Source organism: Dipteris shenzhenensis, chromosome 16 (assembly GCF_047967505.1).
Source record: "Dipteris shenzhenensis isolate YYH24624 ecotype China chromosome 16, Dip_SZ_1.0, whole genome shotgun sequence".
Classification (NCBI taxonomy): Eukaryota; Viridiplantae; Streptophyta; class Polypodiopsida; order Gleicheniales; family Dipteridaceae; genus Dipteris; species Dipteris shenzhenensis.
Window position 1 is genome coordinate 53,261,066 of NC_141611.1, and position 14,374 is coordinate 53,275,439.

Consider the following 14,374-nt stretch of genomic DNA (forward strand, 5'->3'; position numbering starts at 1 on the left):
GTTTCTTCACGCAAGATAAAAAGGGGATCCAACCTCTATTGCACCTCCTATTGTAGTGTATTTTTTGCTCTTATAGCCTTGTAACTCTTAGATTCTTGCTCCTCAACTTTCGTTGCTATCCTTATCTCCATTTTGTTTTGGTTCCAAAATTCACGCTTCATCTAGCCATGATCATGATGCCTCTTGTTCCGTGCAAGAAAGCTTCCTACCCGTGTTGCCCCTCCTCGTCCACAATGGAAATGCACTCATTTTGGACATGACTTCAATCATTTGCAGAGTTGCCATGGAAAGATGCTTGGGACAACCTACACCGCAACAGATCACAATTATGTTCTTTCATAAGCATCACAGGCATAAGCACTCTGACTCTGCCATTTTGGGGGTTTGGTAATGGTATTTGGGAAAAGGACCTCACTAGTAAGTAGCTACTTCAACAAGTGTTCTTGCTTTTGTCTAGGCCCAAGGTGCCTCTGGTTCCTAGCGATGAGCAATGTGACACTTACTTCTAGGAGGGAAGCTACTCGACATCTCAGGGGTATCTAATAAACAAAATAGTTGATGAAGGTATTGATTCATTATTTAGTTTCATCTCTGAGTATATTGTGTTGAAAAAGAGTGTGGGTAATGTACCCAAGAGCTTTGGTGGTGAAGGCCTTTTAGGTTATGAGGACAAGTAAGAGGTTGACTGGCTTGGTATAGAACTTTGAGTCACAATTACTAGTGGTTCACAAGGGCCACACTCACTTAAGCTTGGAACCTATTTATGTATGATTTGCGTTTCAATCATGCTCAAGAGAGGTAGTTTGGCCAGCAACATCAAGCATGTAGATATGAGGTAGATATGCTAGCCTCAACTCTCATCCTCCCCTTTGGCTCATCCTCCGGCTCCCATCCCGTGCCAAATCCATTGTTGATACTTCTTCTCTAGGTACTCTCATGGATAAGCCCAAAGATGAAGACATGGGCAAGGCACCTGATACCATCAAGACCAAAGGCAACACACCATCGTGGAATCCGTGCATCCCCAGATGACAACAGAGTCTCTTTACAATGACGAGAAAGGGGGGCCTAAGTTTAGAGCAAACCAAGGTGCCTCCGAGAAAGTAGTAGGGCAGGGTGAGCCTTCTGAATTTGAAGGAAGCTAGATGCATCCTCAACCTCAACCTCAACAACCTTCTATTGAGCCTCCACCACATGATGCTCCAGTCTGAGATGGAGTAGATGAGTTGTTCTTTTTTTAGGAAGCACATGTGTTGTTGGATCAGGTGTGTGAGAATTGGCAAACATTTAGAGGAAAAGGTGCCATTGCTTTTTGCGCCCTCCACCACATTGTAAAGGTTATGTTGCATTCAAGACACCACATTGTAAAGGTTATGTTGCTTTTTGTGCCCTCCACCACATTGTAAAGGTTATGTTTCATGAAAAGTTCCATGTAGACCACAACACCCTCACCCTATAACTCGAAGAGGCCCATGATGTATTGGAGATTATAGATCCAAGCTTGCAAATGCATGGAAGAGCATCAAGTTGTAGAACAAAGTAATCCATGACTTCAGAGTAGCCCAAGATACAACCTTTGCTGAGAATGCCTCTCTCTAGGAAAAAGTGAACAATTTGCAGCAAATGCAAATCTTAATGAGGAAGTTTTTGGTGCCAGACGAGAACTTAACCAAGATGCCACGAGAGCATGGCTTGAATGATGAAGATGATCATGCCTGCTCGGGTGGCCCTTACTTTACATCCCAACCTCCTCACATCAAAAGCTTGTCGGTGTTTCTCGAAAAGCTCTTTACCAAGTGGTTTGGTAAAGATGTCTGCAACATTCTCTTTGCTATCACAATGTTGCAATGTGATGCCACCAAGTAACACTCTTTCTCTAATGAAGTGGTCTCTAAGATCAATGTGCTTTGTCCTGGAGTGATATACTATATTCTTGGCCAATGCTTGAGCCGATTGATTATCACAGTATATCGTTATTGGCTTTGAGCCGATTGATTATCACAGCATATTGTTGTTGGCTTTGATTCATCAAAGTAATCGATTTCTAACAATAGTCTTCTGAGCCATATACCCTCACATGCACCTGTAGTGAGTGCTCTATATTCTGCAGACTTCAGTCGAAGACAAATAAATAGTTAGTTGTTTATTTGACAACCATGATATAGCACCTTGACCAAGAAGACTTCCTCTATATTCTATTCCAAACTGTCTTGTACCTCTGATGTATCTCAAGACTCTTTTGGCTGCATTCCAGTGAGACTGTTTTGGATTTGCCACCATAAACTGTGCTAGTGAGCTTACTGCATAACAAATATCTGACTATGTGATAGTCAAATATATAAGAGATCCAATGAGCTTCCTGTAGTACCTGTCATTGACTATAGGCTTTTTTGAATCTTTTGTAAGTTTCAAACTCTATTCCATGGGAGTGGCTGCAATCTTGCAATCTGCCATATGAAACTTCTTCAGGAGACTGTCAACATATTTCAGCTGACTCATGAAGGTACTGTCTCAATCTCTCGAGAACTCAATTCCAAGACAATAGTGCATAAGTCTAAGATCTTTCATGTCGAACTCTACAGATAAGTCTTGTTTTAGCTTTTTGATGAAGCTATCTTTGCTTCCGATCATAATCAGATCATCTACGTACAAATGTGCAATAGTAATGTCTTCCCCTTGAACTTTGTAGTAGAGAGTATGATCTCTATTGGATTTTATGTATCCTAGATCACCATGGCTTGCATTGCTCAAATGACCTCTACCCAATCCTCACCAAGGCAGGGTGATCTATCAAGCAAGATACTTGTTGATTCTGTTGTAGCAACTTCTAGGTGCTTGCTTTCAGTTGTAGAGACTTTTCTTGAGATGGCAAACCTGATTCTCCTTTCCTATGTTGGTTGTTGCATGTAGACTTCCTCGTCTAGGTAACCATTGAGAAATGCATTCTTGACATCGAGTTGAGACACATTCCATTTGCTGAGTGTCACTAGTGATATCAAGAACTGTATTGAATCCATCTTTGCTACTGGAGCATAAGTCTCATCATAGTCTTGACCATATTGCTGTACAAATCCTTTTGCACAACTAGTCTGGCATTGTATCTTTGAATGCTTCCATCTGGATTGTACTTCACTTTGTATACCCATTTGTTTTCTATGGCCTTCTTTCCTGGTGGAAGGTTGCATATTCCCAAGTATTATTCTTGTACAAAGCTTCCATTTCTTCATTCATAGCAGTTTGCCATTCTAGTTTGTCAATTGCGTCTTCGAAGTACACTGGCTCTTCTGTAGCCATGATGGTAGTCATAAGAGCATAGTTGGTGGTTTCAACCTAAATTGCTTTGCCTTTCTGAGCATATGTCAATTTGGCTAGAGGTTTTCTTTCCCTAGTAGACCATATGAGATGCCGTGGTTCTTCTCGGGGTGTTTCTGGCAATTCTTGCTCTTCTTCATCAACCTTTTCTGTAGATTACTGTGTAATCGGTGTGTCTATCTCGTGTGTATTTGAGGTTTTCCATTTTGATTCCTCATCGAAGATTACATCTTTGGAGATAATTACCTTTCGGTTGATGGGATCATACAACTTGTATGCTTTACTTTCTTCACTGTAGCCAACCATGATGCATTTGTGTGACTTTGTATCATCCAATTTCCTGCGATGGTCATCATGTATGTGGGCATATGCTATGCAACCAAATATGTGGAGATGCCCAATGCGTGGCTTGTGTCCAGTGAATGCTTCATAAGGTGCCGTACCTTGAATCGGTTCGGTTGGACGCCGATTAAGCAAGTAGTTTACAGTGGCTATTGTTTCTGCCCAATATTGATTCAGAAGATGCTTCTCACTATGCATTGCTCTAGCACTGTCTGCTCTAAGTACCATTCTTCCTTCTAGCTCTTGCATTTTGCTGAAGAGTATCTGCACAAGTAAATTGTCTTCAAATGCCATGACTTCTACAAAAGTTCATGAATGTTGAAGACATGTATTCACCTTCTTTATCGGATCTCATGACTTTGAATGTTGAAGACATGTATTGACCTTCTCTATGTGATCTCATGACTCTGATTATTCTGCCTATTCGGTTTTCTATCATGGCTTTGAATTTTTGAACTTTGGAAAACACTTTAGATTTCTCTTTCACAAAGTAGACCCAACAATATCTGCTGTAGTAGTCGATGATGAAAGTCAAGTAGTAAAGTGAACTATTGATGGGCATAACCCCATATATCTATATGTATCAAATCAAGATTACCTCTTGCTCGAGAGGTGCTTCTTTTGAAATTGGTTCTCTTTTGTTTGCTGAAGCAACATGCTTCACAAACTTTTCCAAGAACTAGCTTGCCATATTCTGATGCCTGAGATCTATCAAGCTATCGAAATTGACATGTCCATATCTCTTGTGCCATTTTGCGGATAGTGGCATTTGTTGCAGTTGAGCTAACATGGCATGCAAATTTGGTACTATGGCTAGCATTTAGAACAAGCGTCCTTCCTTGACTCCTTTTCCTACTAGCTGAAATCCTCTGGATTTGTCTTTGATAGTGCATTCATCTCCGTGGAAGACATGGATGATTTTTTTAGCTTAGTTTCATTAAGAAGCTAGACTTTTATATTGGCGACGAAAGTTTTAATGCCCTAATAAATATACATGGTTGAAACATTCGCCAGGATTTGAAACTTTTATGCAAAAAAATTTAAAGTTTTGTGAGGATTTACATTTTTCCCTTCAAAATTCAAAAGAAAATATATTAAAAAGTACTACATTCTACCAATATTGTGAAACTAAAAAAATGAGCTTGAAAACTTTCGTCAAGATTTTATATTAATATATAAGCATAGCTTCGATAAAAACATCCCTGGTGGAAGACGACTCCGTAGTTGTGTTCCATCATTTGACCTACCTAAAAGAGGTTTTTGCTGAGATTTGGAACATAGAGTACATCTTTCACCAATCCTTTCTTATGAGAGAAATTGTTCATAGGGATAATGCCTATCCCTTGAACTGGATTCGGTGTATTATCTGCCATGTAGAGGACATTCTTCTGATCTTCTAATGGTTTCATCTCTATGAACCATTCTTAATGCTTTGTCATATGAGATGATGCACCGCTGTCGATGTACCAAGGATCCTGATCTACTTGGTTGACTTAGTAGCTCAAATCCTCTTTTGAATTACAATTAGTGTCTAGATACATTGTATCAGTCTTTTGCATTTCCTTGTTTGCAAGGAACATATTCCCATGTTCATTTGCATAATGACTGTGACTAGAATGTCCACCATGATGATTTCCTCTTCTGCGGAAATTCCCTCGATTGCTGCTAGAGTGACCGCCTTGGTGCGTACTGCTTCTTGCGGCAATCTCTTTCATAGTGTCCAAACTTATGATAGTAGTTGCACTAGATGTTTGACATGTTGGTGGATGCATTCCCTCGTCCTTGGAATCTTCCTAGGATGAATAATTTCCTCTTTGCTAATTCTGATGTTGCTGAGAATGATGTTGATGCTGATTTTGACTTTGCTCTGTTGTTGATTTTGTTGCTGATGATGACCACTTCACTAGAATGATCTGCCACTGCCTCTACTTCTATGTCAAGCTGTGAATGCTTGATCATTGGAATGACCTTTGCGTGTATGAATGATCTGCCACTTCCTCTGCTTCTATGTCAAGCTGTGAATGCTTGATCATTGGAATGACCTTTGCATGTATGAATGGCTTGAGTCCTGAGTTCTTCACCAAGTAACACTGATTGACATTCTGTTAGTGTCGGAATTTGGCATTGAATGGAAATACTCTGGACTAGATTCTCGTATCCCTCTCTTAGTCCATTTAGGATGACTTGAACCATTTATGCAGGATTCATAGTGTCTCCTATTGCTACGATTTGATTGTTGTAATCTTTAATCCTGAGTACATAAGCATGATCGGTTTCGTTGTTGTTGCGAAAACTCTGGTGGATTTGGTTTCTCAGTGTGAGAGTCTTGGAAGTGTTCTTGGACTTGTAGAGAGCTGCAAACAGATTCCATGCTTCTTTTGATGTCTTGACAGTATTGAACTGTCCTAGCATGACATCTTGCACATTCTTCTTGATCAAATGATATGCATACTTGTGTAGCTGGAGATCCCGCTACTGGTGCTATGAAAACAGGTGGAGTAGAGCTACTGCTAGCTGGATCATCCAATGGTCTAGGTGTAGTTCCATTAACATACTCCCATTTGTCTTGAAGTACAAGAATGGTCTCCATTTGGTATTTCCATGTGCCGTAATTGGAGTTGTCTAGCTTATAAGATGCCTCCAGATTGAGGTTGCTAGTCATAGAGATGGTGCAAGAAATGTACTCAAAGTGTCGTGAAAATCACTGTCTGAATCAATGGCAAAACACTGACTGTAGCAAGTGAAATAGGAACTGTCAGTGAAGGTAGAACTACAATATATAATACAATATGTTACAAGGCTTGTGGCAAATGATGTTGGGAATAGCCAAGAGGATTTACAAGGCTAGAATAAAGTGCACAATGCGGTGAAATAGCCAAATAGGCTTTACAATGATGGCATGTGTGTGTGAAATCAAATCATGTGCTATCTGCCAACCACTAATCAATCGGTCAATGCCTCTGAACACTCTGAAGTCTGCTCACTGAACTGATGAACATCAAGTTTCAGGTAATGTGATGTGAAACCGTATGTGAGCATAGGGATTGTAGGAACTAGCTGAGAATTTTGGGCATGGCTTAGATTGGCAACTTGGAGAAATTCAAATCATCTCCACTATTGTAGAGGCTGATGTGCGTGTAGGAAGTGGATTTGTTAGCGAGGCTCAAAAGTGAGTGATACTTGCACTGAAATGTGTGCATGATGTGACAAGTGCGTAGAGCATAAAAAATCGAGGGATTTTCCTTTTTGGAGTGCCCTCAAATTCTTTATGGATCAAGAGATACGGCTTAATTTAGCTGGAGGGAAAAAAAAGGGTGCAAAGTGCTCAATGATGATGTGGCCACTGTGTTCACATGTAGGGGTGTACCTCTGGGACACTGTGATGATGTGGCATATGTGGTCACATACAATGTGCTTGGAAGGGATAAATTGTGCTTGCAAGAGGCAGTGCCACATGGTAGTGATGATGTGGCACTACTGATTAGATAGGATGACATGGTAATTGACTGGTCAACCTTGATGACATGGAACTTTGACTGGTCAATAGATGATGTGGCACTGTCTGAGGTGGATGATGACATGGTTGCCAAGTTGGAGTGATGATATGGCAGTTGGCATAGTCTGTTGACGTGGTAGGATAAGACACATGGTAGTCAGCTCTATCGATGGTGATGTGTCAATGCGGGTGTGGTGTCGCATGGCTGGTCCTTGACCAAGCCCTTGGGTGTGGTGACCTTGAGTATAAGCCTTCTTTGCCACGTAGGTATGCCGGAATCAGATTTTGTTGCTAGCCGTCATGTTGAAGGCAGTCGACTTGGAGCCCATATGTTGCTAGTCCGGGTGGCATCAGTAGAGCCACTAGCGGTTGAGCTGCATACGTGCCTTGCTTGGTTGGAGTCACCAGATCATAGCAAAGAGGTCGATGGACTTTTCTTGGCTGGTGCTGCGTAGGGACAGAGATGGCGGCTATTGAGGTGAATTGCAAATGGAGCTACAAGCATGGGGCATGGAGCCACATTGATGTAGTCATCATTGAAGGAGTCCAAGAACTCGTTGTGGAGGCAAGGCTATAGCTGGTTCTCATGGGTGGGTGAAGGCTGAGTTGTAGAAGTCCGTGAAGGTAGAGCCTTCAATGGAGCTGTGTTGAGCTTAGCAGCTTGCAGAGAATGCCGTTTTGAGCATATGTTCACCCGTGTTGTGAGCTTGGGGCTGTGGCGGCATAGCTGTGTCACTCTAGAGAAGCGAGCTGCATACCATATAAGGAGGCCTTGACGGTATAAGCACATTTGGCTTATCTTACACATCATGGATCCTATGCTAGGCTTGCGGGAGTGCTACGAAAAACGAACGAGTTACATTAATGGAGAAGCTTATTGTTTGAAGCGCCATTTACTTGCTGCCATGTTTCACGTTGAGGTTGTGTAGAAGATTCCCTTGCTTTATGTAGAGTGCCTTAGCTACTTGTTGGCTCACTAGAGAGCTATGAGTCTTGTTGATTGTTGGTGCTAGTATGTCTGGTTCGTAGCTACTGGAGGAACAAGTTGGGAGCGCTGCTTCTTGGAGCTCAATTACTAGGAGGAGCCGTCGATAATTGGAGAGGCTTGCAATTCCTCATTCTTGTTGAGGTCGAAGATGTAGCAGCCTTGGTGCTTGAGTCATAGGAGCGTACTCCTTTCAGGTCGTAATTGTAGAAGCCAGCTATCTGTGAGCAGGATTGGGATCCCTCCACAGTCACTACCATGTAAGATGTAGCTCCTTCACTCTGTCTCTCAAGAACTCCATCTCTCACAACAGATATCGGTTCACGAATCTTAGAATAGCTCTCACACTCCACAAGAATAATCTCTCTCTCACACAATCAAATCATGCAATAAAGAAGAAGAAGCTCTCTCAATGAATCACCAGAGAAACGACGAAGGAGATCCCTCTCTCAAAGAACTCTCACAATCTCTCAATGATAGAACGAAAATTTCTTTCGATCAAATGGATGGAAATTCCTCTCAAATGGACGGAAATGTTTCTCTCACAGAAGAGAAAACTCAATCTCTCAATTTCTCTCACGCTTTCACACAAGGATCACCATGTCTCAGTAGAAGACAAGGGAGCTCTGATACCATGACAAAATATGAAGAGGGGAGACGAGAAGAATGGAGATGAGGAGAGAGGGAACAACTAGAGAGGGAACAGCTAGAGAGCACACCACAAATGACTAACTATACACTAGATTTAGTTGAAAATGTAGAATATATACAAACCCATTTAGGGTTAGGGTTAAGGCATCTAACCCTTTCCTTTATAGCACTCTATATGTGTTAGTGCTATGCACATGTAATCACATGATGTTGAGTTTGGTCTCTCAACATTGTTCACCCATATCCATATAGTTCTGTCCACGCTTGTTGGAAATCGTTTAAACAATGCATGTTTCCCTGCAACCAAGCACCCTGGGGCACCAACTCAATATGTATTATGTTACTACCCTCATCCAAAATCTAGGGTATGAGGGGACAAGGTCCATATACAATATGCATGGATTTCCTTTAAAATTTTCAAATATGCAAGGGAAAAATATGAAACTCTCATGTTCCCCTTCCCACAAAATATAAATTATATACCTTGAAAAATATGCAAGATTTTTAGATTTGTACATATTTTTCATAATATGTGAGGCCAAGGGAGGGGTCTTTTGGATGAGGGGGGAGGGGGGGGGGGGGGGTTTAAACACTAAAACATGAAAACCTATCTTCTTTCAAATTAATATAACACTTTTCCATGTGCTACCTAAATTTGAAGGTGTAAAGACATGGTTGTGTAGAACACAACCATGCTAATTTGACTAATTTCTACTCATGGAATATTGTAAAAACATCTCATACTCAAGATTTTGATAGGCATTCTTACTAAAGGGATTTGGCGCCCCAGGCCAAGCACTAATAGGACGTTGGAGACCAAGGAGTGCAAAAGAGGAAATCTTCACTATCCAAAGACCCTTGCAAACACTAAGCATCACTAACTCACAAAGCACTATGTAGTTACAAGTCACCCGAGGGGTGAGGGAAAAAGATCATCAACAATTGCATAGGCACACTTTTTCATCTAGCATATGCACACAAAGTGCCACATCACCTACATGCCACATCATCATTTTAACCACCCCTCCTTCTCATACTCAAGATTTTGATAGGTTTTCTTACTAAAAGGGAGTCACGCCCCCTAGGCATCACACATAATTTAGAAGAAATTAATCCTAAAAATTCAAATTTTCTTCTTTATAAAATGAGAATGATTGCTAAGGCTACTTAGAGGGCAAGCCAAAAAGAGATATCCTTGATATTTATAGTGACATTGGGTGTTATGAACGTGTATAGTATTTTGTTTCCTTTTTTCTTTCAGAATCTTCTTATTTACATTAAACTTATGAATGAATCCAACCATGATGGTGAAAAAGGACTTCCCTAAATTTCCATTCATCACTTCGATTCTAATTTGCAAAATTAGGGAAACTCCATTCTTGGTTCCAAAATCTTTGTGGAATTTGGTCAACTACAGGAAATTCTATCTATTTTCATCTTCCTCTTCCTAAGAAATTGTGGCATGGCACTCCTTCTAAGGAGTTCTCGCCTTCTCAGGAGGGGAAAGATGTGATGATGAGTGACACATTAAGTGGCTAGTTCACCAGGATGTCTAGCACAATGCTGATGTGGTCGTTTGTTGGGCTAACGGTTATTGAGTCATTCTTGACGCTCTTGGTCGTTATAGGCTCAAGGAGCCATTGGTGGGTTGAACCCACCTCTTTACAAGAAGACCGGAAAGATCCTCTTTGTTCCTGGCACTCTCTCTCTCTCTCTCTCTCTTTCTCTCTCTCTCTCTCTCTGTGTGTGTCTCTCTCTGTCTCTCTCTCTTTTACGTTAGTGTTGCTCTCTTGTCCTGATCATTAGTCTAGTTAGTTGCTACGATAATCACTAGTCAAGTTTAAGCAATCTTGGTGCGGTTTTTAAATTTACATCAATTTTATATATAGGTAGGAGATGTATTATACTGTGTTAAATTTAGTATACTTTGACCACAAATGACTCTTTTGTTTTAATTTTAAAGTTTGATTAAGATTTATTTATTGCTAATATATCTCGAGGATCAGAGTAGCATGTGGGCTCACGCTAAGTTGATCCGTAAGATTAGATTAGCGTGCAAGCTACATGCTAATCCAATTCCCGATATCGGAGTAGCATTAGCCACCTAAGATATTGATCATAATTAATAAAATAAATAAGTTCTTTTCTTTTGTTAATAGATTGTTAAAACTAAATAAATGAAGAGTTGTTTTTAAAATAAATTGCATGAAATTCAGAAGACATCAAAATGGAATGTGTTTATTTGATATTTATAGTGACATTGGGTGTTATGAAGGTGTGTAGTGTCTTGTTTCTTTTTTGCTTTCAGAATCTTCTTATTTGCTTTAAACTTATGAATGAATCCAACCATGGTGACTTCCCTAAATTTCCTTTCATCACTTTAATTCTAATTTCTGAAATTTGGGCAACTCCATTCTTGGTTTTAAATCTTAGTGAAATTTGGTCACCTAAGAGAAATTCTATTTATTTTCATCTCTCTTCATAAGAAACCTTGGCATGGCACTCCATTCTTTAAACTTTTATCATTCTCTTGCTCACCTCCCAAGGCATCCCACCAAGTAAAGAACATGAGAATCTCCTTTCAAAGAGAGAATATCTATTCGCACACCAATGGGATATCTTTTCTTAGTGGGAATGTTCGCACAAGCGCACAAGCAGGAAACATGTGATGATACCTGTTTTTACATAAAAAATGTCAACCGACGGATACAGGATTGAGACACGGGTGGTCCTTGTTTGATTATTGATATAATTTAGCAATACCACATTGGAATTTTATAGAATGGTTCAATACAGGCGCAAGGTTCAAGATAGTCCACAATATAGATATAGAATGGGAGACAGACATGCGTATACTTATAATATGATTCATTCTGTAGACGCTAACGCCAAATTTATCTGCCCACACAACCAAGAGGAAATGCTTTGTTTACAGATTATTCTCCAGTTCAACACGGATCTAGAAGTTCTTGCTTCCAAGCATAAGCTTGTGGATCAGTTTGCAATCCATCCCCGTCCAGTTCAACAAGAAAATGCTCCTGAAATTGGAGTACATTAACCTCCTTCTCAACAGATAATGCTACGTGTTTACTTTGACTATCGTCTCTCCATCCTGCCCTGCTCTCATTGCTTCCTCTCCTGCCTTCATAAAGAGCGCCATTGCTTCTTCCACATAGTCGTTGGCCCCCCTTATTGTCATGGGCATCACCGTTTGGGTAGCAAGATGACCCTTCAACCCAGCAGCTAGCTGCACTAGCTCTTGCTGGAATTCCGAGGTCGTGCCATTTTCATTCGCTGGCGAGTGCCTGAGCGACCATGGCGGACTCGGTAGCTCCACTGCCAACATGCCCAGAACGATTGCTTCAGATTACAGCACAATATCTTGGTTCTCTGTTGCATCTGCATTTGCCGACACAAAAGACGACTCAAAAAGCATTAGAGACAATAATTCTACCTGGACAATCCGTCCTCGGGGCGCTGCGTTGGTACACAAGGCTCTCGAACGTCGCTGCCCATGCATCCCTTTGGGTCAGAAACGGGGACGGAAGATTGAAAAGCTTTTTCACAGTGGCGGGCAACGACGAATGCTCGTACTGCGAATTCGCAGTCGGCCCATTCGGCTCATGAAGAACTGCACGAGAAAACGTCGACCGCATTAGCAAATTGGACAAACACGCTCTCTAGCCAGCATGGGATTAATGCGCAGGCCCTCTCGCTGGCGGAAATGCTGCTCTCCCAACATTCTAGCAAAGTATCGTGGAACTCTTGGAACAGCGATTCGGCCTATTAAAAAGCACGAATGAAGAACGAACCTGTGCCTTTGTTGATCCAAGGAGAAATGAGGAACGCCGGTACTCGTACACCCAGCCGATCGAACGTGAAGTTGTAGGGAGCAGGACCGACAATACCATCTGGACTCGGGACATTTCGAACAGGAGTTGGGACGTGGTCAAAAAATCCACCATGTTCGTCATAAGTGATCAACAACAGGATCTCGTTCCACTGTGGACTGGCCCGAAGTATTTCGTATACCTCCTTTACGAGCTTCTGCCCTTCAGCGACATCGTGCGAAGGATGGTCATCGTTGGCGGGAGCATTTACCAAATCGAAGTACCTCTGCTCCACTACCACATAATTGGGCAAGGTCCCTTTCGTCGCGTGCTCCTTGAAATATAGGCCGTAGGGGAAGAACTTGGAAACGTATTTCAGCTGGCGAAGATTTTTGTAAAAGAGCAACGACGGCAAATTTTGGTAATAGATGCCGAAAGAGAGGCCGGACTCGTAGATTGAATCGAAGATTGTCTTCTGCGGGTAGCCAGCCGCGAGGAGGCTAGCCACGTTGCCGGTAGCACCGTGAGATGTGCCGGAGTGAACATAGAGTCGATTTGGCTGAGTGGACGCCGGCACTGCTGCGAACCAGCGGTCGCAGATAGCAAATTCCATCGCCAGAGCAGTGTAGACGGGCAACACTTCAGGTCTGAACCCGTTCATTACGGTGCTAGATAAATTTGCAGCAATACTTTCTGCCTGTGCCGCAAATCCATCCATGGGAGGAGGATCCTGGGAGGTTTGCGAGGATCCAAAGATTTGTTCCCGAATGGCTCCAAACGAATGTCCAGGGTCGGGGTCGACGAATTCAGCATTGTCTTTGAAATAGACACGCGGAGAGTTCGGGTCGGAGGTGGACAAAGGGTTGGACTCGGAGCCATTGACCCCGTCGATTTCTGGATTGAGGCGTTTCATCCATCCCAGCATATGGTCGAAGGAGCGATTCTCCATCACCAGCACCACGATGGTCTTGATCGGCCCATTGATAGCTGAGGAACGCAGTGATCTTCTCGGGAATGGAAGCCCATGAGCCGGCACTAGAGAGTACATCAACAGGTGCACAGCAAAAGCTATTCTGAGGACTCTAGCCAGTTGCTGTGAACGCACCATAGTGCATGCAAATCTAGCCGACAAGTTAACGGAGCAGGAGCTAAAATCTTCAAGACAACGAGCTGCTTGGAGTCGCTCACAGAGTTGGAGGAGCTAAAGTCTTGACGACAATGAGCTTGGGGCCTCTCACAGAGTAGGAGCAGGAGCTACAATAGTGAGGACAATGAGGAGCTTGGAGCCTCTCTTGCAGGGCAGGAGCTAAAATCTCGACGGCAGCTGCTCACAGATTAGTGTGATCAGCGGAAAGCAAGCAAGGATATGGTTGGAATTCGACAAAGGAGTGGCTCAACTGTGGTATAAAAGAGGCATTGTAGGAAGGAGTGCAAACCGAGGAAATTGAAGGAGTGGAGTTGTGACGAGTATACGTAAAAGGTTGTGGAAGTGGGGAAGGAAGAGGGAGCTTCTGAGGTAGGACAAAAAGACGTCAAAGTTATGGACAGCAGGAAGCAACGATACCAACAAGCCACAGGACTCTTATTAATATTCATCGACTCGAGAATCGAGAGCAATATCACAAGTCCCTGGTCAGGACTCAGGATGTGATTTGCTGTGCATCGATGCACAGCTAATTGGTTCCTCGTGAGAAAAGGTCATGGAAAAAGTCTCCCCTCCTTAGGAGCATTAGCTCATGTGGTTGTCCACCAACTCCT

The 14,374-nt window shown here is 42.2% G+C and overlaps 1 protein-coding gene across 1 annotated transcript; it reads right to left on the reverse strand.

The window, feature by feature from the left end:
- Window positions 1-11,557: 11,557 nt before the first annotated feature.
- On the reverse strand, window positions 11,558-14,114 carry LOC147893131 (non-specific phospholipase C2-like). Its single transcript, XM_087386954.1, has 3 exons — window positions 12,599-14,114; window positions 12,241-12,417; window positions 11,558-12,122 (listed from the first exon to the last, which is right to left on the reverse strand). Exons 1-3 carry the CDS (start codon window positions 13,722-13,724, stop codon window positions 11,866-11,868), a joined length of 1,560 nt encoding a protein of 519 aa, XP_087243080.1. The 5' UTR covers window positions 13,725-14,114; the 3' UTR covers window positions 11,558-11,865.
- Between the last annotated feature and the right edge of the window lie 260 nt (window positions 14,115-14,374).

Excerpts from the sequence above, each read along its gene's own strand:
- LOC147893131 (XM_087386954.1), bottom strand. The coding sequence starts at position 13,724 with ATGGTGCGTTCACAGCAACTGGCTAGAGTCCTCAGAATAGCTTTTGCT. Across the intron at positions 12,418-12,598 it reads TTGGATCAACAAAGGCACAG|TTCTTCATGAGCCGAATGGG; the intron begins GTTCGTTCTTCA and ends TTTCTCGTGCAG. Across the intron at positions 12,123-12,240 it reads CCCGAGGACGGATTGTCCAG|TGGAGCTACCGAGTCCGCCA; the intron begins GTAGAATTATTG and ends GCATGTTGGCAG.